Consider the following 26,377-nt stretch of genomic DNA (forward strand, 5'->3'; position numbering starts at 1 on the left):
TTTCCAAAATATTATTTACAGTTCATTTACAGTTATTAAAAGAAGGTGGATGGATGGATTTTTGCCAATTTCTTGTTATTTGCTTCAGAGCTGCTATTCTGAGTATTCTGTATAAGTATTTATCTTTTTCTGTTGTGAGATTCTTACTGCTTTACATACAGTATATGCAGCTCCAAACTGTGCAGGTTTTGGGGCTCAAGAGTTAAATGAAGTGGTGGCATAAAAACATCAGTCATCTGGCTGCACAGTCCATCCACCTGCTCCCCCATGGGCCGCTGCTGCTGGAAACACCTGCGTTGATCCCATTTACAAAGTCAGTAAAAACAGTCAATCAAGCCGAAGATGGTAAAACATGACTGTGCCCTTGAAGCAGGGGCCACGGCACTTGTCTTTTTATTGAGCCTATAATTCACCTGTGAGTTCCTGTTGATTTAAGACAGTTAGATGGGATGATGCTGTGTGGACGCTGCTGCTAAAAGTGTTTGTGTGTGTGCGTGTGACAGCTATGTGGCATACTGGGGGGGTGGGTGGGGGTAGGCTGCAGCTGGAAGTATATAACCCAGTTTGGACCAGCAGAGCAAGTACAAGTCTCTCCACCTGAGAACCTCCATAAGAACCAGAGCCGCCTCCAGCAGCAGCAGCAGCAGCACTCGACCTGCAGAGATGAAGTGTAACCACCTCCTGTCCTGGGCCTTCCTGCTCGTGGCGTCCGGCCCAGTGCTGGCCCACCCCATCACAGACTCTGCAGAGATGCCCTACCCAGGACCTGGTAAGTGGGAAAGAAACCTCTCCATTATAACTGTTATTTCCTGAAGCAGCACTTTGATCCGCATTTTTAATATCAAAACTTGATTAATTTTTGATGCTCAATGCCCTTTTAGCCTTTTAAGTTATTAAAGTGTCAGTGTTGATACTTATGATGACCCGTCGTGACTCTGTTTACTATTCAGCATAAATAACCTAATAATGCAGATTTAAAAAAAAACAACAACAGTTTTGTTACCAGTTGTGTGTGCGTTGTGTTGGGTTGTCCTCCTCAGTGTCAGTGGAGGATCGAGGAGTCAACGTTCTGGATGATCTGCCTCTGTCAGAGCAAACCTTCGTTCCTCAGGACGGTGCTGGTCTCAGATACTCCACTCTCATGTCTGGGGAGATCAACAGAGATGGTGAGAAACATGTGCACTTCGCACTTGCATGCAGGGCCGTTGTATAGGGGAGAAAGGTGATGATAATTCCAGGGGCCCAGCGCCCAGTAGGGCCCACAAAATACCCCAGTAGTCTAATGACTGGATTATTCTGCATAAAACCCTGACTAATACTCAGTAATGCTGCATTAGCATCAAAACAAAGTTAAAGGGATACGCCAACATTTTTTTTTCCGTGTCTTGCCTCACTCCCGAGTCCATGACCAGCAGATAGACACCATCCTTTTGACTGTGCGTGCAGTAACAAGGGAGATATGGGCAGAGCTGGCGCACCGCTAATTAGCTTAGCTCAAATGCTGGTAGTGTAAAGGTAGTGTTAGCCTGCCTCCTACCCGAGCCGAATCAGCAGTCAGAAGCTGATTTCATTTTAGCTCTAAACTCTTTAAATATATCACTTTATCAACATTTCAAACATTTTTAGGTGAGAAAGTAGCCGTTTAGATCAGTAGTGTGTCGTTAATTTGTCTAAATACCAGCTGTTTACAATTTTGTTCGGACGAATTTGGCGCTACTCAAGCTAGCCGTTGTGACCAATGCACTTCCGGTTACTTTCACAAAATAAAACACCCGTTGCCCTTTACATAGGGAAAACCATGACGATAGAATTTGTGCTTTTACTTTGAAATAGGAAGCTAACCTACCCTCGATGTAGCTAGCTTGAACCAAAATAAACCGTCTTTGCTTGAACCCTCCGTTTTGACCGATCTTGTCCCGTTACCGGCATTTGACCGCTCAAGATGCCTTACCGGAGGGTTTTGTGAGCTCTGAGGCGAAGATCGGCCCGCCGGTTTCCGTTTAGAGTTGCTGAAGAGTTTCTCTGATGACTTTAGGTGGAGGCAGGCTAACGCTACCTATGCACTTCCAGTGTTTGAGCTAAGCTAATTAGCGGTGCGCCAGCTCTGCCCGTATCTCCTTTGTTACTGCACGCACAGTCGAAAGGATGGTGTCTATCTGCTTGTCATGGACTCGGGAGTGAGGCAAAACACAAAGAAATTTTTTTTGGCGTATCCCTTTAATAAAACATGATAATACATGCGTAGTCTAAGAAAAAAAAAGTGGAAAAGTCAGGGGGCAGGGGCCCACTTTAGTATTCTTTCAGGGGGCACAGAATTCCTAGCAACGGCCCTGCTTGCATGAAGCCTTTTTTTGTATATATTGAACTATTCACATCCAGCCTTTAAACCTTAATTCTGTATTTCCTCCCAGGCGTCAGAACAACAGGCCTGCTTCCCAGGGGGCTGAGCAGAGAGGTGGGTTTCCTACAAATGTTACAACTAACACAGCAAAGACAAGTTAAGCTGCAGAGTGCATGTAAACATGTTTGTCTCTCCCACTTCACTTCATCTTCTCTTTCAGCTCCTACTGGAGAAACAAAGTCTCCTAAATCCATTCGGCCATGTGTTCGGCATCAGGAAGCAGTTCAGGAAGAGAGCGGGGAATTCTGAGTGCTTCTGGAAGTACTGTGTATAAAACTGACAACAGGCGTTAATGCTCCACACAAGAGACAGGGCTTGCACTAAAACAAACAAAAAACAAAACAAACATAAAATCCCTTATCTTGCACTCACATAAGTCCATGCAGATAAAATCCACACCATGCTATGTGAGCATATGCATGCCTAGTGCATGTACTCACAGGTGTGATTGAAACATGTTGCTTGGGGACTTTTTAAGATGATTTATTAAGATTTCCTTTATGTTTATTGGTGTACAAACATTTTTTAAAAGTCCTCATCTGACTGAAGTATGACCAAATGTCTTCTAAATGTAAAAGTCAAAGGTTATATGGCACTGTATGCTGAAGAGAAATAAAAGCTATATTATAAAAACTGCATCTGCTGATGTCTTTTCTTGATGAGGAACAAACCACAGGTTCACCTTTTTCTTCAAAGTAAAAGAGGAAACAAAAAGACGTTGCAAACTTGGTTCTCGAGTTTTCTTCATTTTTTCCTTTTTTTATTATTTTACAGCAGAAAGAATATAAAGCATTCAGAAAACATCTTCCATATTTTAAGGGCAATTCAAAACGTTTTGCATGGCTTCAGCAGCTGAAATCTCTTTTTTTGTTCTCTTTTTTAAATTTTTTTTTTTTTTTTACATATCCATCGAGTCAGTGACGCTTGTACATGCACAATTACAAAAATAAAACTTACAAACAAGAGAGGGGGGAGGGGGGGGAGAAGAAAAAGGAGGAGGAGGAAAGCAAAAACACATTAGGAGAACCAAGAGGAGATGAAACTTTGAAGGGCAGGGGGGTGGGGAGGGTGGGAAGGGTCGGGAGTGGAGAAAAGTTGGGTCACATAACAGGGAAAGACAGAGAGAAAGACAGCTATAGAGGAGAGGAAAATAGATCTAACACTAGTTCACATGCAAAGTGTCGAGGACCCGTGACTTTCTATCAAAGCAGGGCCGGTTTTTTTTCTTCTTCTCGGTTTGGAATTGATGAAAACGTGCAGTTCAGTAAAGGGTGCCATATAATTGCTGTCCATAAACTACTGAATGCTTTGTCTTGCAATACTGGCATTTGCATAAGAGTAAAGTCGACTACATGTGTCCAATCATTTTTAAACTTCACTAGGTCTATAGGTCTCCACAAAATAGTTCTTTATTGCTCTGTGTCCACAAGTGGAATATGTTGTAAAACTGTTTCTGTTCTGTTGTCCTGATGTGCCTACCTTTCTCCGGTTTTTGGGTGGGTGCTTGGAGGGGGGGAAAAAGAAGAGGAGGAAAGGCAGATTCCCAGGTCAGTTCACAGAACATCTTGATAATACTGTATACTAATGCAGAGAGCCTATCAGCTAACCTGTCATCCCATTCATAAATGGCAGTAAAACAAGATTTGCAGGTGAACTTCTCATATAATTACACTCTTAATCTTAAATACCCTCTACACTTTGTCACTTAGATAAATTAAAGGCCTAAAGAACCGGCCAGAATTATACTATGATTTGACAGGCTTCTGTGAGAGAACGTCAAATCATTTATCTTAATGAGCTATATATATATTTATATATATATATAGGCTATATATATAACAGGACTTTCTTCCAGGGCTCCACTGGTGACGGTGATGCTCAGCGATACTGAGAGGAAATGGATTATATTTCATATTCACTCATTTTTAAAAAGAGCTTCAGTATCGCAAGTGGTGAACCTGTCTGGCCTAGATTCTTTTTACCAGAAAAAAAACATTACTGAAAGATTTTTGTCTTTTTAAAATTTCAGTGTCTTCTTCTGCTGTGAATCACGTGTCCTGCTCTGTTTCCTCCTCCCCATTTTTTTTTTTTTTTTTTTGGCACCCTGAGTAAAAAAATTACAGAAGGGAGGTTAAACCACGTCCCTCGAAAAAAAGCCCGGAGAAGAGCAACGCTGCCTTCACCGCTTCAGTGTTACAAGTGAAACTGACACCTTGACATATCTGCATGTGTGCTGTGCGGTGTCTTGTGCATGTGTCTGTGTTGTGTATATCGTGTGTCACTTAGCTAATACTTGCTTTCTCTATATATATATATATATTATATATACTGTCACAATGGCCTCCAACCTTGTCCGTTTATTCCTATTTGAAGTTGGGAGCACACTGATCAAATCTAAAAAATGAATCGAAAACTAAAAGAGAGGAAAAAAAAAAAGGTCTAAAAAGTTAGAGCTTGCTCTTTAAAAAAGAATCCTGTCCTCATGCTTCGCCATGAAAACGTCAGCAGCAGCTACTGAGTATTGATCGTCGGCTCAATTTTTGTCTTCCGGTCACATGCCCTCTGTCTTTCTGAGTTCTGTGACTCGTCAAAAACCAACGTTCATCGTTTTTACAGAACAGTACTTTTTTAACAAGTCTATCTGACTATCGATTCTAGGAAAAATAAGCATGCTTTAGGTGCAGTTGTGTCACCCTGTTAACTATTTTTACCCATGCAAGCATAATAAATCCTTCTCCTTTTTTGCCGCCACAAACATTGCATTGGCTATGCATTCGAAACCACAAGACTTGAGGATGAATGCAAGGCAACAAACCCCAGTAGTGGCATTTCTAAAAAAAAAAAAAGTGAAGATTTTAACAAGCTGTCTCAGTACAAAACAGAAAAAGTAAAAGTAAAATAAAAACAAAGCATGTCGACAAGCTGGAGTGCTGCTCTGATACTGTGCTGTGAACAGGGAATATCATATAGTGGCTTTGGTGAGTGTAAGGTGACGGTGATGATAGTTTGTCGTTATGTGTGTCCAGTATGTGCGAGTGCTTGTGTGTTCATGTAGAAGATACAGCACTGGATGTGTGTTAGTGTTTGTCTGTGTGTGTGTGACCATGTCCTCTCCAACTTTCTCCTCAGCCTCAGGTACATTGTTTGTTTGCATTCTGACATTAGCTTGGCGTTTACCAGGTATATGAATAGGCACTTTCTACATAAACACTCAGTAAATAAAAAAATACATATCAGATGAGTGGAAAAAAACAAAAACAACCAGTCATTCAAGGAAAAAACAACCTAATGAGCCTAATGATCATTTAACAAACATGACGACACTTCAATAAAACACAACTCAAGTTTTTCATCAGTGGCACTTGGCTGAATAATCACATGTCATTTACCTGGATACAGAAAACACTTCCTGCGAGTTCTGGTATAGGAATATAATCTAAGTATTGGACAGTAATCGGGCAGGCACCTCTACATAGACCAGCAGCTCCAGCGTGTTCCCTCGTTCCCTCCCTCCCTCCCTCCCTCCCTCCCCCTCTCTCTCTCTGTCAGATTGTTCCTACAGCCCAATCATTACTTCTATATACACAAGACACATCCCTCTGCCTCGCAATTATAAATGGCACCAGTGCATTACAGTCATTTTGGCTCACTGACCCTGCATGCGTCCAGGTTGAGCGACAACTCTCAGCCGCCGTACAGAATCGTTTTAGCACCTTTGACTGTTTTTGTAAAAGTGTTTTCAGCTGCTTGACCAAGAAATCCAAGAAAGTCGTGCACAGTGTATGCTACAGTACACATGTTTCCAGACATATTATTTTGTTCTTTTCCAGTTTTTAGACCCCCTGGCAGCCTTGATCAAGGAGTTTTGTTTTGTTCATTCAGGAGAAATCTGGGCAGGGTTGATAAATCAGTGCTTGGTGCAAACATTGAGAGAGGTGAATCCAATCTGTTTCCAATGACAGAGCCCATAACATAACATAAGATAACATAACATAACGTTACGATTGCTTTTATCGGGGACACCGTGGGCAAGGCTGCCGTTTACAATCTTTAAAGATCAGACAAAGATACCTCGGTACAGCACATCATCACATTCCGTTTGCAATGACAACAAAAAAACATAAAATAAAAGTCAAACTTCGGTGTATATGGTGTATTCAGCGATGGTAGAAATGCAGCAGTAACCTGTGGGAATGGTGGAGACATGAGAGACTCTTAAATGCTTTCTGCTTCAATATATATGACTCCCTCTGCTAACTTTGTGTACCTTATTGATCTAGTAGCGATCCTCTGCCAGTTGTGATCTTATGGTCTTTAGTGCTAGTGTGTATTTCACTGTATGATTATCTGTTCTGCAAAAAATTAACTTAATTCTCTTCTTAAGCTATATAGCATTCACATACCTTGGCACCATTGGCAAAAGATTCTTGGTAGCCCAAAAGAAATAAAATAAAATAAATAAAAAACAAACCAAAAAAAAGTAAACATAACCGTACTTGTTTTAAGATAACTTTGCAGACTTCTCCTAACTCTAAATACAGTAATTTTTTTTCAACTTTTTCATATTGCAATAATATCATGCTTTAGCAAAATGTTCTTCTCAAGAACGATCAAAATAAAATAAAATACTCTAATAGTGAAATAGTTTTAATTTTACAGAGCATAGCCACTACTGCTTTTGTTGTTTTTTTCCCTTTTTGACTCTGTTCATACTTTTCATGCACATAGCTCATTTTTATCCCAGGTATTTACACTATATACAAACAATACAACCATTCTTCTTAGGCATTCAAACAAAACTATACAAATATTCTGTTTTTGTCTCGTACCTGTTTTTGACCCATTTTTAATGAATAAAATAATATATTTCTAAAATACAATCCCCTTTGGGTAAATGTTTTTTCCTACGTACTTTCAGCCTTCTTTATATACAGAAATCGCTCAATTGTCAAAAATATGGATTTGTCAAACCCCTATTTTGGGACAAGCTTAGGGACCCCTCAAAGAATCTCTAAGACGTCAAGGCAATGTATGTGATCTTCCCCTCAAAAGCCTTCACAGGCTCTGAAGTTCGTTTAAAAAAAACAGTAATAACCTGCATGACCAGAACCATTACAACACAAAATAGGCAAGTTCTTTTTCCCTTGTTTTTAGGATTCAGAGGAGCAATCAAGGCAAACTGAAACAAAAAGCAAAAAAAAACATCAACCAAACAAAACAAAACAGGACAATACAGGGGTAGCTTCATTACTGAGATGGTAGAACCTATGGAGGAGAGGATGGGGATGTGCACCACGGAGGTGGAAACAAAAAGAAAAATCATAGGGAAAGGCTGAAAGATTAGACCATAAGCACACAAGCAAAGACTTTTCTTGCCAAGAAGTCATGCATTTTTTCTTGGCAGGATTCAACAACATAGAGTCTGAAGATACAGATCATCAATACATTAGACTTGATGGAACAAATACATTGGACAGTATGGAACAAATTCAAGTAATAAAGTGGCAATATATTATACGATAAAGCATTGGGTTTTCTTTTTTTTCTCTTTAAGAAATGGCAACCAAAAAAAGAAAAGAAATATTTCATCCCCCAACTGCATCTGCATGTTTAAAACCCCGGACTACATTCATTTGTAGCTCCACCCGTGTGGGCAGACTGGTGGGGTAGAGCACAGTGGGACAGGACGAGCTCTGAAGCTAAACTGAATATCCTATATCATCTACAGCAGTGGATTAGAAGTGGGCGTGTGGTTATAGCAATATATTTGGTTAAAAAACAAAAAAAAATCCTTCTTCAAATGAATTGATTGGTCACTTAAAAAATTATGAAATACAATTAGAGCCCCAGAGTTTTTTCTTTTCTGCACCGTCTCCCCCTTTTTCTTCTGCAGCAGCCTTAATGTACGTCTCTTCAGGTCCTCACGCGGGACAGACCTCCTCGCACGTGTCCTGCGTTCGCTTCCTTGATCGTCCGAAAAAACCTTTTTCATATCCAAAAAAGACAAAGCAATCCATGAAAAAGTGCAAAAAATGCCATGAAGCAAATGTTCTGCACCCACCCCAACCCCCTTTTTAAGAGTTTATAATCCCGTAGAAGTTGCCACTCTCCGAACAAAATCAAGTCAGTGGAAAGAATAGATATGTGAAAAAATGCTGTTGTACATGTAATAGTAGTTGAACCAGTAACACTGCAGAAGTAGTAATAATTGCAGTGCTTGCATTGATGTTTTTTTTTTCCCATTTCTCTTGTAAAATGTCTCGGATACAAACAAAAAAGAAAAGAGGAGTCAGGAGAGTGATGTCACATCGCGAGGGGGCTCTTCTGAGGGGTCTCATGTTCCCTGGCCCTTTTCAATTCTTTCACCCTGGAAACACAGACAGAGACAAGGTGTCCGTGAATGCAGCAGCCATGACTCGGTGAAGAAGACACACACACAAGAGGCCGAACAGCGTCACACACTGCCGAGCCAGAACTATTATCAGAACAATATCAAACACGTCGGCCCGGATCGTCAGGAGCGACGGCCGCTCTGTGAAAGGAAGCGTTGGTCAGGAGGATCGAGCTGAACTCTCACTTGAATGAAAAGGGGGATAATTACAGCACAAATACAGGGTCATTACTATATTAATTTATTACATTTCTGCACTTCTATGACAAAAAAGTAGAAGAAACCTCATCATGTAATACATTTAAATTGAAATGTTCAAAACAATATGGTAATGAAGTTATAATTATTATAATTACTCTTTTTTCTAAACTTATATAAGCCATTTCAAAATGATACTCGGCCCTGAAAGAAGCAGCCGCCACGTGACGCTAAAGTGACGACCTCCAATTATGACAAGATGAAAAAGCATTGCAGAACCGTCCTTGTGCATTTTTAGATCTAGTTAGTGATAATAAAAAAGACTGAATCATTAAATGTTTATGGTCAAGGTAGAGGTCGCTTCCTCGTATTAACTAAGAGGTCAGACAAGACGTGGGAGTAAAAAAGCAAATGGTTTTCATGACTTTCAAAGTCAAGTCACTGAATACTTGAATAGCCACCAGAAGCTGGTGCGGGTTCACAGAGGAGCCAAGTGTCTCCAGTGTGTGAACAGAAAGCGGTCAAGCCGGTTAGACAACACTCTTTACCCTAAGACTGAACTTGAACATATCAACTATACTGCCATGTTGTGGATTTAGCCCCACTCAGGGTAAATACTGCAACATTTATGTAGTGAAGAGAGGCAGACGAGGCATGGAACCTATTGTTTGTGTTATTTTGCTGTGACCTATATGCTATCACAGCTTCCTAACTTATTATCACAGTGTGGCCATTAAACAGCGACAACCTCACCTGCTCTAAAAACAAAACAAAAACAAACATGGTTCCCCTGGTTAATTAAGGACAGTGCACAACAGATAAGGGACATCGTAAAAAAAAACACTTAACATGAATGTCAACAGCAAGGAGGTTCAATTTCATCAAACATGCTATATATATGTATACGGTGTTCATAGCTTTCCCCCATTCAGCTGTTTCTTTTTTGTGCTTTTAGTTAGTTAATTTGTTTTTGTTTTTGATGAACCAATGGGCAGATTCCATTCAAACACTTTTCGGACACAGTTTTTTTTTTTTAAGTCGGTATAGGATTTAAGGACGGAATAGGTTCCCCTCTCAGTCTGTTGAGTGGCTAGAAACAGGACACACAGCCAGTCAGACAGACAGACAACTACTTGAGAAACAGCAGGCCCATAGCATGCCTGAAGGTAGAAGAGCAAGGCCCATAGTTGTCACCACTTGACATGCAGAATAGCAGAATAAAAACATGATCGAGAAAGAAGCCTCCCGTTCTCTCAAACTGGCTATCTGCATAACCACACAAAACCAAAATGAACTTTAAAAAAAACCAAAAAACAAAACTATCATAAAACAAAATTTCCAAGGAGAGAAAGACAGAGATAAAGAGAGTCAGAGAAGTGCCTGTTAAGTGTTGCAGTGATATTGTCATTCATAAGCATTTTGTTAGTTTGAGATAGAGGTTTCTGCTCTAAATCTGAGCTTCTCAGTCCACCTGTGGCTCCAGTTGGCAGCCTTCATGCAAGCAGGCATCAAGCAACAGTGATGGAGAAGGAGGCAGGGTGGGTGGAGGGGTGGGAGAGAAGAGAGAAACAGAGAGAAAGAGAGAGAGAGAGTGTGTGAAAGAGAAAATCAGAGAAGAAAGGGAAGGAAAGAAGGAAGAAGAGAATGCGAAGGCCGAGACCTCAGGAGGAGATAATTGTATTATTAAAGAGTTAGAGTGAAAGACAGATCAGGAGATAAGAGGAAGAGAGAGAGAGACATACAGAATAAACAGAAGAGGGAGAGAGAGAGTAAGAGTGAGAAAGAGAGAGGCACGAACTGAGTTGCTGAGGCTGCACTCACCCGCTTGAACAGTCTATGGTCCATCAAGGGGCTTGGCATAAACAGCAAAACAATACCAGACAGCTATTAGCACACAGTAGGCACTGTGAGGGAGGGGGCGAGGACAGGTGGGGGGGCCAAATACAGTGAGGGGGGAGGAGGAGGAGGAGGAGGGAGGAAGGTGGAGCTTAGGTGTTGGAGACATTTCTAACCACCCAATTTTTTTTATTTCCCCATCAACATCAAACACATCATCACACCGAATAAAGAGAGAAAGGACAAAATCATGACATCAGTGGAAGTTACCGATTAGCTCAATGGGATGTTTTTGTTTTAGACCGTGAACCAGAAATTGAGGTGTTGTTTATGTAAAATTTCATGTCTATGTGTGTGTGTGTGTGTGTGTGTGTTAGTCAGTGTGTGTGTTAGAGGGTCTACCTGTGGCGACAGCGACGTAGGAACCTCATGATCTTCCTGGCAGCCTGGTCCTGCCTCTTTGTGAGCAAACTACCTCTGTAAAACACCAGGCAGGCAGACAGACAGCGTCACGCTCTGCTCATCTCATCAGTAATAGTAGCATATCCAAGTATTTGACCTTAAAGGGATAGTTCAATATTTTGGAAAATTGGCCCGTTACCATAATCCCTGTAGTCATAGCAGTAGGTTCGTTACCTTTAATTGTCGGTGCAAGATATTTTTAGAACGGCGGAGCAGAGCCATGAGCTGCTCAGAGCTACGCTACGGAGGCTCATGGGATTTCTTGGTTTCCCTCATCAAACTCATCAAATACACAATCCAACAACTCCAAAACGCTCTGGTGGACAAGTTGTGACCTGCACATTCACCACGCTATGAGATAATAACAGAACGTTACCAGACAGAGTTGTTTTAGAGGTAAATTCTTGCAAAACAGCTGGTGTTCCCGTCGGGTGCGGTTTCTTTAGCAAGAAAACAACTCTGATTATCTCATAGCGTGGTGATTGTGCAGGTCACAACTTGTCCACCAGATCATTTTGGAGTTGTTGGATTGTGTATTTGATGCGTTTGATGAGGGAAACCAAGAAATCCCATTAGCCTCCATAGCGTAGCTCTGAGCAGCTCGCGGCTCTGCTCCGTCGTTCTAAAAATAGCTTGCGCCAACAATTAAAGGTAACGAACCTACTGCTAAAACTATAGGGATTATGGCAATGGGCCAATTTGCCAAAATGTTGGAACTTTCCCTTTAAACACGTAGCTGTGTATCCTAACCTCAGTTTGTGCTGCACCAGGGCTGCAGCTGCCCCGCGGTGGTGGGGCTTCAGCCTGCCAAACTCCTTGTAGCTGCGGTAGTATTGCTGAATGAGCACGGCCGCCCTTCTGCTCTGCTGGAACTTCTTCTGTTCGTGATAGCTGCGAAATTTACTCTGGATAAGGATGGCGGCCTGCGTCATCTTCTTATAAAGTGCATACTGTTGATACCAGAACAAAAGGAACGATACGTCACGCTTGTGTGATATCTGATAGAATAGTTTCTGTGGCTTTCACGCTGTAGAGATGGACTGCAAATCTGAAGCTTGGCAATGAATTCAGTTTTTACCTTCAAGGCTATCCATGTTAGCTTGCAAACAGAAAAAAAGGGGAAAGATTGTGAATGAAGCGCTAAAGCTGTGTTGGGTTTAAAAATACTGATGGAGACTATAGAACGAATCGCCTTGTTGTTTACAACTACTTCCGGGTAGAAAACCAGCATGAGAACAATAATGACGGACGAGAGTTTCGCTATATATAGGCTCATTTTTCATGTCACTATATCGCCATTTAGACTAATATGATGTTTGTAAAGTTTATAAAAAACAATGCTTGGACTACTATGGATACTACTACTTGGATTACTATTTCTGTGTGCATTTTTGTAATCAGTCATTGTTATCATAGATTAGCAGGGCTAACCGTTAGCTGTTTAACTTTAATAACTCAGTAACTCAATTAACAGCCCATGAAAAAATATTATTTTTTCCAGCGGATATCTTAGTTACAACATGACTGAGCTAACTGGAGTAGTTTCATGTCGTTTCCGACAACGGGAGGGTTTTAACAGCTGACCCCGTCCTGATGTTAGCTTTGCTACCGCCGTTAGCTTAGCTACTGTTAGCTGTCCCTGAGCCACCGATGCTTTCTAGACACTGTGATTCGCCCAAAACTGAATAAATACAACACATTGCAACACAAAACACACACAGAGAAATATTAGTGTTCCTTCAATCATTTCAGATTTATCTAAACGGTGACAGGGCGTGAAAAACATGATATATACAGTATAGCTAAACTCTCGTTCGGTACTGTTCTCATTCAAATTACGTGGTGGTTTTCTACCCGGAAGTAGTTGTAAACAACAAGGCAATTCGGTCTATTGAGGTTAATTAACCCTCCTCCTGAAAAAAACTGTAGGCTAACACACACTAATTAGTTCATTAACTGCACATCAGGAATGCGTCAACGCTTTTCATTTTAGCAGTGCCTACCTGTTTGTATTTCTTGTAACATCGTTGAATAACAGCAGCAGCTACTTCCTGTTGTTCTCGGAGCGGCCGTCCCTGTTGGAGAGTAGAGTGGGGAGAGGTCAGAGGTCACGGTAGAACCTGCATTTCGCCACAAAGGAAATTTAGTTGATCAGTCAGTCAAGTCTCGCTGAGGATCTCCTTTGGTTTGGGGGCGCGCACATATGAACGCCACCCTGGAATGAATCCACACGCTGGTGGACCGGTGAGGAAGAGGAGGAGGAAGAGGAGGAGGAGGAGGTGAACTGTGGAGCAGACAGAGAGCCACAGGTCCACCTCAGTATCAGCTGGCACAACAGATGACTGTAAACAACAGCGAGAAGTTGGTCATATGAACACTCGTGTAGCTGGAGGAGGGGAAGGTAGGGAAGCAAGTAGAGGAATGGGATCGGGCAGGGGCGGGGTGGGGGGAGAGGGGGGAGAGGGCTGGTGTGTGGAGAGCTAGTTAGAAACAGGCAGTAGCAGGCTCCATACACCTAACTGAGAGAGAGAAAGAGAAAGAGAAAGAGAGAGAGGAGCGCATAGACTTAATCGTGTCTAATTGGAGCGGGGGGATAAGGGGACAATGCATCGTTCCTCTAAGCAAGGCCATGCTCTGCTCAAGCCACCATCCCATGCTGAAACCACAGGGACATCTCTGAATGAATATCTCTGTTTATGTTGCCGTGTGTTTTTATGAGCAGAGAAACAAGAGAGTGAGACAGAAAACAAGAGAGACAGAAAATCGTGAATAATATCAATCGTGATTTAGAAAACCCATACATCTCCAGAGAGAGGAAACATGTTCATGAGACCGTGTCAAAAACATGAAACTTAACTGCAAAACAATTCAATTAAAACAACCATAACTTGGAAACAGATGAAAAATGAATCCCACAGAAAATCCCCCCAAAACAAGACCATTACATTTCTCCAGTCTCGACACTGCAGGCTGCTTTACACACAGCAAATGGCACCCGAGCGCCGGGCGAGCCTGTACCTTGTACTTGCGGAAGGCAGTTTGGACGAGGCGGGCGGCCTCATACAGCTCTCGCTGCTCTGGGTCTGACAGAGTCAGCTGGGCCAGGTCTCGCTCCACTTTGCTGTTGGAGGCGTTGATGAACTCGCTCCAGTCGGCCGGTGACGGGAGCGTAGACCTCTCCAGGGGCGCCTCTCTCAGCGGAGACCCGCCGGGACTGAGGCTGGGGTTGGATGATGGGGTGAGGGGTTCGTTATAAAGAGATCTGAGGGGGGGGAGAGGATGACAGACGCGGACGTGTTCACTTCTTTGTCAGACTTCTTTTATTTTCATTGTAGAAAAAGCTGCTGGTGGTGATTACATAAGCTCACACTACATCTACTTACTTCACCCTAAGACTTGTCCTTGAATTGGAAATGAATGCACCACACATACAGATGTGCTTTTCACCATTTTAACAAACCTTTTTGGACAACACAACAATGTAAAGCCAAGAATATATTATAAACTTCTACAAGATAAGATACTGCCTTTCTTTAAAGGTATAATATGTAGGAATTCCCCCCATCTAGCGGTGCGGTTGCACATTGGAACGTGTTCTTGATGTTGCATTCACGTAAAATCGGGCAGACATCAGACAGACAACAGACGCTGTATGTAACAGGATAAACAAGCGTCTATGTAAACAAGTGGTCCGCCAGCACGAGGAAAAACAATACAGGCATGACAATATGTTGTCATGGTGATGTGGTATTGTTTATCTGACCCACGTTTTACCGTCTTTCTCTCGTGGAGTAAAATGACATCCGGTTGGTTTGCCGACGGCCGTCTGCCTGACTGCACCTGAATGCAACACCAGTGCCTCCGTCCTTCCTCACACTACACAGTGGTGACAGTTTTAACAGGCGCTACGTGGAAAACTTTCTCCCCGAGCCGACAGCTCCGCTGAGTTTCCGTGGTTACCTACGGTCACGCTGCCACTGAACGTAAAAAATGGCAATGCAACATGGCCGCCTCGGTTCGGTGCATCGCCCACTTAAGCATTTGTAACGACTTGTAACAACTCATTCTAAGGTACGAGAAAGCTTTCATTTGTATGAGGGTGTGATTCCACTTCAGTGAAATACATATTTATGAAAGCAATATTTGATTTTTGCTAATAAAAAGACAAATAAGTTACACACTGGGGCTTTAAATGTGACAAATATGCAAAAAACTAAGAAATCAGGAAGGAGGCAAATGCTTTTTCATGGCGCTGTATTGCCACATCTGCTGTTCGCCTGTCTGTTGGCGCTCCTTACCGTAGGTGTATGATGCTCGGCAGCTGTTCCACGTCTCCCAAGTAGTTGGCCAGCCAGTTCATGGTGTTACTGACCCCTGATGTGTCCAAGGGCACAGAGTCTGTGGCGGTGAAGTTCTCCCTCTTTATCCTCTCTGGCGTCGCTTCAATGATGTGCTCTGCCAAAGTCATCATGTTTACCTGTTTTAATGAGACAGACAACGAAATTCAGAATGGCGCGCACACAGTCTGGAGGTGCAGGTTTAATTGCTTCGGTTTATGACAGAAAACGTCAGATGTAATGTGAATGGACGGGGTGTATAATGATGAGAGTGATATTGTTGTGGGCTAAAAGTTCTAATCCAGCACTTTATTGGTTGGAGGAGCCGTTAGACTGAGATGGATGGCTGGAACAATCCCTTGGCTATGGAAGTAGATCAATAGAGAGAGTTTATTATGCAATGATGGTCATTAAGAGAGTGCCAAATTAGCCTGGTGTGTATCGCCCACCCGATGCAAAGGGCGGACATAAAAGAGGTGGCGTGGTACTGTTATGTCCAATTTAAATGTCATCTCAGCATGCTGCCTTCACTGGCGCTCCGGCTCTCAGGCCACTGAAGTGGTGCCACTGAAACAGGCATATGACATCCTCCTTCTAACAGTACACATACTGTGAATGTTAAGTGTATTTTATGTTGTTTTAGTTTTTTATTTTTTCACCAACTTTCATATAAAACAGTGATTTAAAATGGATACAACCGATTTCGTCTTAAAGGAATAGTTCACCAAAAAATGAAATTCAGTCATTATTGACTCATGCTGATGAATACTCCGGAGTAGTTTTTTATTCCTCAAAGTGTATCCGGGACCCGGGAGGGGGGTTTGTAGTCCAACGAAATCCTTATATGAGAGTCAATAGGGCCTGACACAAAAAGGTCCATAAAACTACACAAAAACCTTGTAATATTCCTCCACACTGCTCGTCCGCTGCAATCCAAGTGTCCTGAAGGGATATAGTCCAGAGTTTATTCGAAACAACATCATTTAGGACATTTTTACAGCCTAAACAGTACTGTATTGAATTAGCCTGGGGTGCGCTCTCACATTCACGCGATTCATGTGTGCACCGGCTTGCACTACCGAAGCTGCAGCAGACAAAATTCACGAAAACTCGCAATTGGGACAAATCGGTATTTACATCCTGCTGAGTGGCCGAGCGACACACAAAAGTTTAGGCTGTAAAAATGTCCTAAATGAAGTCGTTTCCAATAAACTCTGGACTATATCCCTTCAGGACACTTGGATTGCAGTGGACGAGCAGTGTGGAGGAATATTACAAGGTTTTTGTGTAGTTTTATGGACGTTTTTGTGTCGGGCCCTATTACTCTCATATAAAGTTTTCGTTGGACTACGAACCAGCCATCTGGGTCTCCAGATGCACTTTGAGGAATAAAAAACTACTCCGGAGTATTCATCAGCATGAAGGTGAGTCAATAATGACTGGATTTCATTTATTTTTTGGTGAACTATTCCTTTAAGCTCTCTGTAGCTAAATTTTCTGGGATAAATGAGTTCTTTTGGCAGCGCTGGTGCCAGGTCCGACGCGTTAAGCTGACTGAGTGGACAGCTGTTTTGTTTTAGATCACCTGCAGGTCGTCCATCTGCGTGAGACAGTCCTGGTTCTCCAGATCGTCCCGATAGGTCAGCAGCTCGGCGTCGGCCATCTCTCTGTCCGCCATCACGAGCATGCCGAGCTGTTCCCGCTGACGCAACCGGTTGACCAGTTTCTCCTTCCCCAGGCTGCTGCCTCCGCTGACCCCCAGCGTCTTCCTTCCCAAACCGCTGCCGGAGAAACTCTCTCTCGAGGTCCATCTGGCGGTCCCCGTGCTGCCTCCCGTAGACAGGCCCTTCTCTGAGCTGAGGCCTTCTGAGGACAGGCTCTTGGGGCTAGAGGACAGCTTGTGGAGCTGTTGCTGCTCCAGGCTCAGAGGAACAGACATGGCCTTGTCGGGCCGAGTCTGAAAGAGTTCGGGGTTGGGTTTATGTTTTTTAGCGAGTGGGAGGTCTCTCTGGCCCTCGCTGCTGTAGTAGTTGGAGGGCTCTGATCTGGGCCTTCTCAAGTCTGCAATGAAACAGAAAATATAACATTTAGATGCATAATACTCTTACTTTTCTTCCAAATTTAAAGGAGAATTCCGGTCATTTTTGACCCCTGTAAATCGTTGTCCTGATGGTCACCCAGTGTTGGGGGGAGCAAAAAACGCTACTAAAATTGATGCAGGCAAAGCAGAGTTACACCATGGCTACCCGGCGCTAGGGATAGCGACAACGCTAACCTATGGGGGCAATTCTTTCAACCACAACAAACACTCAGAAAACAATCAAATGGTACATGACTGGAATCCTTAGAGACACCACTGAACTCATTATAAACAGTATAAACTTTGTGTTTTTGCATGTAGTCATCACCTCAGATAGCCGAACTCTGAAACATCCTGGAAAGACATTACTATCCGATCGCAGAGCACCTGCTCTTCCCGCCACAGAAACAAACACTTTTTCCTTGTTGTGATGATTTCTTTATAAAAATAAAAGATCAGAGATATTTTGGACATTACCACTGCAGTGCTCTACCATTTATTCGAGTCATGTACCATAGATATTTAATTGTTTTCTGAGTGTTTGTTGTGCTTGAAAGAATTGCCCCCATAGGTTAGCGTTGTGGCTATCCCTAGAGCCGGGTAGCCAAGGTGTAACTCCGTTTTGCCTGCATCAATTTTAGTCGCGTTTTTTTGCTCCCCCCAACACTGGGTGAAACATCAGGAAAACGATTTAGGGGTCAAAAATGACCGGAATTCTCCTTTAAGTGACATACACAAACAGAACTGCACTGACCTGGGTTGAGGCTGGTGGTGGTGGATGTGGTTGTCGTGGTGGCCGGACCTCCTTTCTTGCCGCTCGGTGCGACTACGGTGTCGTTGGCCCAGCTGACCATCCAGCTGTCTGTGGTGGGGGCGTCGGGGCCGGGGGAGAAGGACATGCGGGTCGTGGGCGGCAGAGTGACCGGCGGCTGCTGCTCCTCCCTCTGCAGCTGCTCCAGACATTCGGCGAGTTTGGTGTGGCCACGGGAGCGGGCGATGGACAGGGGCAAGCGGCCCAGGGAATCTGGGATGGCCAGGGCGCGCCGGTCCCATTTGTACAGGACCACCGCCGCCTCCAGGTGACCCAGCGCACACGCCCACATCTGGATGGAGAACAGATGGGCAGAGACATTAAAGGAATAGTTCACCCCCCCAAAAAAATGCTCCGGAGTAGTTTTCTATTCCTCAAAGTGCATCTGTAGAACTGGGAGGGGGGTTCGTAGTCCAACGAAATCCTTATATGAGAGTCAATAACGCCCGACACAAACTTGAAATTACGTCATTTAGGGCATTTTTACAGCCTCAACAGTCCGGTATTGCACTCTCATGTTCACGCGTGTGAGCGTGAGAGCGCGCCCCAGGAAAATTCAATACAGGACTGTTCAGGCTGTAAAAATGTCCTAAATTATGTAATTTCAAGTAAACTCTGGACTATATCCCTTCAGGACACTTGGATTGCAGTGGACGAGCAGTGTGGAGGAATATTACAAGGTTTTTGTGTAGCTTTATGGACCTTTTTGTGTCCCTGTGGCCCTATTACTCTCATATAAAGTTTTCGTTGGACTACGAACCGGCCTCCCGGGTCTCCTGCACTTTGAGGAATAAAAAACTACTCCGGAGTCAGTATGACTTAATTTCATTTTTTGGTGAACTATTCCTTTAAAGGTAAGGTTGGAGATCCTGGAAAAACGGTTCTAGCAGGCCACATTTTGAAAATACACAAGTCAAAAGACCAAGCCCATTTCCTAGAGCTGCTCTCTGGGGCCACGCCTTCAGAGCACAGGAACACGCAATTGACACATCACGATCCAATTGACTTGAACATCTTGTTCATGATTGGATGGTGTTTTTACAGGATTGTCCATCCCGCAGGTGACTGACTTTTTTCATTTTTGCGAGGAAGCATTTAATTAATTAGTTGCAATCGGAGTCTGAAAAGGATTTCAAACTATTTAGTAAAAAAAAAATGCTCCAGAATAGGATCTCCAACCCTACCTTTAAACTCACTCGCAACACATCACACAAACCAGGATTTTCCTCATTACGGCTGTGAGGATGGACTTGACTCTTACCAGAGGTGTGCAGGAGAAGTGATCCACATTCAGTGGGTCCACTTCTAACTCCAAATCGATACTATCGGCGTGTTTGGTGCTGAATGGAGGAGAGAAAACAATCAGCAACTCGCAGCCACTTAGTGTTTGTGTGTGCACCAATTACAAACCCGGAGCACCACTCTAACAGTATCTTGAGTATTTTGTTCTCACCGCCACTTGATGAGTGTTTGGATGAGGGTGGCGTAGCCCTGGCCCGCTGCCAGGTGGAGGAGTGTCATGCCTCTGAAGGTCTTGGAGTGGATTAAATGTTTGGACTTGGCCCAGCAGGCTCTGCTCATCATCTTCTCGCAGACCACCACCACTCGGCTCTCGAAGGAGCTGCTCGCTTGCATCTGGCCAGATACACACTCACATAAACAAAAGAGCCAGGCGTTATTGGTTGTTGTATTATTTTTTCTTTCTCTCTAACAACAACAACAATGAGAATGAGTAATTTCTCAGTCCATCAATGCTTGCTGCGTGATGTCACATGTATGTATTGTAGCGTGATGTGGCGTTTCCTTTTCTTTTACCTGTGACTGGCTGTTGTTGTTGCCTCCCCCTCCACCTCCTCCTCCTCCACCTCCGCCGCCTCCTCCTCCTCCTCCCCCTCCACCTCCACCTCCCCCTGTCCCCCCTGTTCCTCCCCCAGCTCCGCCACTCCCTGCACTGCTCGACTGCTGGTGGCTGGCCATCTCTGCCATCCTCCTCTCCATCTGCTCCAAGCGCTCCAGGATAGACATTCTGAACTGGTTATCTGGACAAAACAGTGGGACACAAGGAGAAGAAGAAGAAGAGGAAGAAGAACAGGTCAGCATCCAGTGTGCAAAAAAAGAAGAAAGATGTTTGTCTTTGCTGTTACCAGCACAAACAACCTTGCATCCTGACAAGACAAATTATCACACAATATGCACCACAAGCTGTACTAAATATGTTGCTCAGAGCAACGCTGAGTCTGTCGCAGTGACTTGGGGGCTTAACATCATGAGGCATGCAATCAACAACTTGTATTAAACTCTTTTTTTTTACTGGGGATATACTGCAAAACTGATGGCAAGTTAATTTCCTACTTTCAGCTACAATACACAAAACCCTGATAATCATTATTAATCTCCCCAGAATGAGAGTGAAATAGCATCAATCATTAAAGGTACATTGTGTAGGAATTACTCCCATCTAGCGTTGCGGTTGTATATCGCAAGCAACTCAATCGTATTTTTCATGCTGCATTCACCTGAAATTGGGCAGACAGCAGACGGACGACAGCCATAAACAAGCCTCTATGTAAACAAGTGGTCCGTCAGCACGAGGCAAAACAATACACGTGACAATATGTTGTCATGGCGATGTCGTATTGTTTACCTGACCCACGTTTTACCGGCTTTCTCTGGACTTCTATGACTAAAATGACATCTTGTTACCAACGGCCGTCTGCCCGACTGCAGGTGAATGCAGCATCAGTGTAACGCTCCATTCCTCCTCACTGCGTTACCGCACACCGAGCTTACCCGCTCCATGTAGATATGAATGATATGAACGGCAAATCAGAGCTTACCGGAACACTTTGTTTGTTGTTTTGTTGATGGGGGGGTTACTGATTAATGAAAAACATACTTTTGAACCAAATAATTGATTTTCGTGAATAGGTAACAGGAGTTAAAAGTTACACAATGTCCCTTTAAACAAATTTTTTTCTGGGGATACTACAAAGCTGATGGCAAGTTAATTTCCTACTTTCAGCTACAATACACAAAACCCTGATAATCATTATTAATCTCCCCAGAATGAGAACGAAATAGCATCAATCATTAACTTCATCAAAACAATTGGCTTTACTAAAATAACCTTTAAGGCCCATCAATCATCCTCTAATGGCTCCTGCCGCCATCTCTCCTCCACCACTCAAACGCAGCCGCAGCAGGATATAATACAGGTTTGAATGATTGGCCAATGAGTGGGGGCATGTTAAATGTGTCCACCCTTTTCTTACAGGGCTTCAGACACGCTCTTGCAGCTGAAGGCGCTCTCCACCTGATTAACTACAGCCTATTATGACCTAAGATGTCCCTGCCCACCCCTTTGCTCCATCATGAGCCTGTATGGTAGGAAGACCACGACCGAATCAATCACAACTTAAACCTATCCACACAGTCCTTGAAAACCCCCGGCCTCTCCATACATCAGGATGGATGGATGGATGGATGGATGGAGGTGCTATGAGGCTCGGGGAGTGTTTACATGCAGCTACTGCTCAGTACATGTATGTCAAAGTAGTTTTATGGGTCGTTGTTGTCGTCGTATCCGCTCAAAGTTTCATCCTTGCTACAAGGAAATCTATTTTCTATGTCAGGATATAGAACGCGCTGCATAATGCAAGACCTGGGCGAGCAAAGGGCAGAGCAAATGACTTCTAAATACCAAACATACAGTATCTGCATCGGAAACAAGCACACACAAAAAATGTGTTTAACTGGAAAATTGGTAAATGTGGGTTTTGCTCTTTGCACAAAATGTGTTTGGGTAATTATATATATAAAAAAAAGAAAAGTCCAAACACTTATAAACACTGTGGTTTAAACTTGCTCTAATAGGTTCATGTGAGATTATAAGACACAAGGATTTAGGAAAATCCCCCCCATCCCATCCCATCGCCAAACACAAACACTCACACACCCAGACACTCACCTAGACACTAAAAAACAACAAACACTTGTGAGTCTGTGTGCGCACACACACACACACACACACACACACACACACACACACACATATACAAGGTATGCTGTGTACAGACAGAGGGATGGGATGGGCACAGAGAGCCCACTGCAGCAGGGAGTATAGAAGACTGCATTAGCATTCCCCATTTAGCCACTATGAGGCCGTTTCTGTGGCAACCTGCTGCCGAGCGGTAACTAGGCGACAGGAACATGGCTGTGTGTGTGTATGGTCTGCCTGCGTGCTATTGGCTTATTGATGAAGGGGAGGAGAAGGACTCAGTACAGCAGCAGCAAAAAAAAAAAAAAAAAAGAAAAAATGGTGAGAGAAAGGCAAACAATGAAAAAATAGAGTCCATAAATCTTCTTGTGCTGTGCTTTTGTGTACTTTGCCGACTCTCAGTGTTGACGCCTTAAGGTGGAGACCTAATGACTCTAAGTGGGGGAGCCTTCACAGCACGACCCGGTGACATTTTGCGCTTTTACGGTGTCGTCTTGGCAGTCACGGCTCAGGGACTCAGCGGAGAGCTAATGTCACAGCCCAACCTCCTATAAGCCACTGTAAAAGAGGTCAAGTCACCGCTATCGCAGGAACACACAGCAAAACATTATGTGTCTCTCTCTCTCTATGGTCTGTTTTTCTGCTTTCAGCGACGACACGACACGACACGACACGCTGCGCTGGGAATAATGGAGACCCATCAATCAATGGAAGGGGGGGGGATCTGCCTTCGATTCCCCGCGTGCTGTCAGATCAGCAGATCGCTCTCATATCAAGGAGGTTGAATGTTTCGCAGAGGGTTTTCTCCGATGTGTGAGGGGGGGGAAAACCATCTTGAGGTGAAGAGTTGAGAGGCTGTTCCAGACTGAGAGGGGAGTCAGAGGGCTGAGATAGGTCACAGCACTACAACCTGCCCCGCTACAAGGCTTTGCTCTCCCTCTCTCCCTCTTACGGCTTACAGGTGGGGAAAGACGTAGACAAGAGAGAGATGAAGAAAGAGAAAGAGAAAGAGAGGGAGAGAGAGCAAGAGAGACGGTGGGGGGATAGTTAGCGGTAGGCTGACATGTCTTTGTTCAGACCCAGTGCTGCAGTGTGCTGCAGTGCAGATGATGTCATCTCCACCTGCTGCCTGCTGCTCCAAATGCGATGCACGTCCACTGCAGAGGGAGGATGGGGGACGGGGAGAGACGAGTGGGAGGAGAGAGAGGGGGAGGAGACAGGGGGAGGTGGGCAGCCAAACAGAACTGTAACAACACGGTGACGCGGCGGACGGACGGACGCCCACTCCCCTCCCCGGTTTACTCCCTTGTGACGGTGTGTGGCAGCAGACGACGTGGTCACTCTCACACATTTGAGGGTAGACTGTGACGACGAGCTAATTTTAAAACAAGCAGCAAGGTGTAAAAAAAAAAGAAAGAAAAGAAAAGAAAAGAGCATCACTCATTATGATTTTTAAAACACTTGAACGAAAAGGTGATTAGTCATCCGAGGTGTAAAAATTACAGCTGTCAAGACGCGAGTCCGTCTTCCAAAGTTTTCCGTGGATCAGCCCCACTTTCCCTCTCTTGTGGAGATTTATTAGATATCTTTCCCCTCTTGTGCTTTTGTTGCCGTATTCCCCCTGCAGGACTTGGACCCTCGCTAACTCTCCCCGTCCAAATTGAATATAAAAAATACAAAAGAGAGAGAGAGAGAGAGAACTCTCTGGTATTAAAAAAAACATACACTGACTTTCAAGCTCCATAAAATCTCATCTGTGGTGTGGGTTATCCTGTGGAGCACAGAGTGGACTCTACCGGGGGTTGTTTTAATGAGAGCAGCTAACAGGTAAGAGTGAATGATGATGTCTTTTTTTTTTTTTTTTCTTTCTGTACAGTCTGTTACATAACAATTGGAGTGTGCTTTTTGAAATTACACCGACGACTATGTTGCTAAATGATCTGTCTCCTCCCGTAGAAGTGCGAGCACCACCTCTCTCACCTGTGGGACGAACGCCTGGAGAAGACGGGATAACACCACGCTTTAAAGGGGCATTGTGTAACTTCTCCTGTTATCTATTCATGAAAACCGTTTATTTGTTTCAAAAGTCTGTTTTTCATTCATCAGTAATCCCCCCCATCAACAAACTTAAGTCTTCCTTTCAGCTCTGAATTAGCCGTTCATATCATTCATATCTACATGGAGCGGGTAAGCTCGGTGCTGGCTGCCATGTGGTGTCGCCATGTTTTTACGTTCAGTGGCAGCGTGACGGTAGGAAACCACGGAAACTCAGCGGAGACACCAGAGCTGTCGGCTCAGGTCGAGGTGGCGTCTGTGAAAAGTCACCGCGGTAACGCAGTGAGGAGGAACGGAGCGTTACACTGATGCTGCATTCACCTGCAGTCGGGCAGACGGCCGTCGGTAACAAACCAGATGTCATTTTAGTCACAGAAGTCGAGAGAAAGCCGGTAAAACGTGGGTCAGGTAAACAATACCACATCGCCATGGCAACATATTGTCACGTTTATTGTTTTGCCTCGTGCTGACGGACCACTTGTTTACATAGAGGCTTGTTTATGCCGTTACGTGCAGCGGCTGTCGTCCGACTGACGTCTGCCCAGTTTCACGTGAATGCAGCATGAAAAATACGATTGAGTTGCTTGCGATATACAACCGCAACGCTAGATGTGAGTAATTCCTACACAATGTAGCTTTAATAGAGTAAGTGTTGCCTTAGCAATAAAATAAATAAAGTGACACCATGTATCAAGAATGTGAAGAAAAAACACATGTAAGACTCTGAGCCAAAGGTCTTGAACTTTTACGACTCATAACCCAAATTAGTAATTTTGCCGCTCGCCTTGGGACCGACTCTCATTACAGTAAATTTCTTGCGTGTCCTCTGTGGGACCCACCAGACGCTGGCCTGTGACCTGCTCCTGTAATATAGATAAAGAAGCCGGGCTCCTTAGAGGAAACACATTTAGAGCACTTTTGCACATGAGCCACAGCAGCAGTACTGTGATATATTTACTGTGCCCGATCTCTGCAGAGTCAGAGAAGTGTCTCTTTAGTTGCGATGACTCCTCTGTGTCACTGTTGTTTCGTATTAACGTCCGTCAGAGGACATGGGAGGGAATCAGAGAGGACCCCGGATCTGGCTAGATGTGCAATAGCAATAGGGCTTTTTTTTTTTTTTGGACCCACATGGCTTCACAGCTCTGGTCCCGTGTGATCTAGCTCATCTGCGGGACATGTCAGCAGCAGCTCCTCATGAGACAGGTTGACATAGCGTACAGACGGACAAGGGACGGGGAAGGACAGGGGCTGTTCATTGACACGCAGTGGAGCACGGTGGGAGTGAGAACAGGCTGAAGGGAGGAAGAAGACAGCAGGAGAGATTACAGGTAAGGACAGGGCAAGGATGAAGCGAGATGAGATGAGACGAGAGGACAGGACAGGACGAAGGTGATGGAGAGAGGACAGAAGTTGTTGCGGAGACGGGTCGGAGGTTTTCAGCAGGGTTAGTGGACGGCGAAAAGCAGCTTGTCTGTCCCCGCTCGGAAATGTCAAGGATGAGGGCAAGAGAGGAGAACTATTATTGGCGCCCCGTTATCTTGGAAACGTGTGGGTGCTTGTGCACACAAACACCTTTTTTTATTTTTTTATTTCCATCCTTGGACCAGTAAAATACCGAGTTCAAGTACAAGAAGACTGCTGAACAGTCTGCGTTATCAACACACAGCCGCAGTCAGGGTCGTAGACAAATAATATAGACTGAAAAGAATCACTGAGTGTCTGTTTTTTTTTTTCTGGTTTTAGCTCAAGAAACAGTTTCTCTGCGTCCTCAGCCATCGCAGACTGTATTCTTTATTGAAAAAGGCA

The 26,377-nt window shown here is 44.0% G+C and overlaps 2 protein-coding genes across 6 annotated transcripts in view; one reads left to right on the forward strand and one right to left on the reverse strand.

Moving 5' to 3' along the window:
- Positions 1-535: 535 nt before the first annotated feature.
- LOC146985122 (urotensin-2-like) lies at positions 536-2,736 on the forward strand. The gene is made up of 4 exons (XM_085783163.1): positions 536-769; positions 1,041-1,166; positions 2,412-2,455; positions 2,562-2,736. The coding sequence occupies exons 1-4, from the start codon at positions 664-666 to the stop codon at positions 2,673-2,675; spliced, it is 390 nt and encodes a 129-aa protein (XP_085639289.1). The 5' UTR covers positions 536-663; the 3' UTR covers positions 2,676-2,736.
- A 4,141-nt stretch (positions 2,737-6,877) lies between these two features.
- Positions 6,878-26,377, reverse strand: part of camta1a (calmodulin binding transcription activator 1a) — a 372,700-nt gene continuing 353,200 nt past the window's right edge. The window contains exons 13-25 of one of the 5 annotated variants that reach the window (XM_085782882.1): positions 20,332-20,555; positions 19,970-20,166; positions 19,778-19,856; positions 18,460-18,808; positions 17,211-17,686; positions 15,587-15,765; positions 14,307-14,550; positions 13,292-13,363; positions 12,367-12,387; positions 12,039-12,238; positions 11,229-11,303; positions 10,812-10,842; positions 6,878-8,768 (exon numbers count right to left, since the gene is read on the reverse strand). In XM_085782882.1, coding sequence (XP_085639008.1) covers positions 8,736-8,768; positions 10,812-10,842; positions 11,229-11,303; positions 12,039-12,238; positions 12,367-12,387; positions 13,292-13,363; positions 14,307-14,550; positions 15,587-15,765; positions 17,211-17,686; positions 18,460-18,808; positions 19,778-19,856; positions 19,970-20,166; positions 20,332-20,555 — 2,180 coding nt within the window. In that variant the 3' untranslated portion in view covers positions 6,878-8,735. The remainder of the gene's footprint in view (positions 8,769-10,811; positions 10,843-11,228; positions 11,304-12,038; positions 12,239-12,366; positions 12,388-13,291; positions 13,364-14,306; positions 14,551-15,586; positions 15,766-17,210; positions 17,687-18,459; positions 18,809-19,777; positions 19,857-19,969; positions 20,167-20,331; positions 20,556-26,377) is intronic. The other 4 variants (XM_085782880.1, XM_085782879.1, XM_085782878.1 and 1 more) reach the window with 4 other exon arrangements.

This window comes from Trachurus japonicus, chromosome 7 (assembly GCF_045865225.1).
Source record: "Trachurus japonicus isolate A0001 chromosome 7, Traja_1.0".
NCBI classification, from domain to species: Eukaryota; Metazoa; Chordata; class Actinopteri; order Carangiformes; family Carangidae; genus Trachurus; species Trachurus japonicus.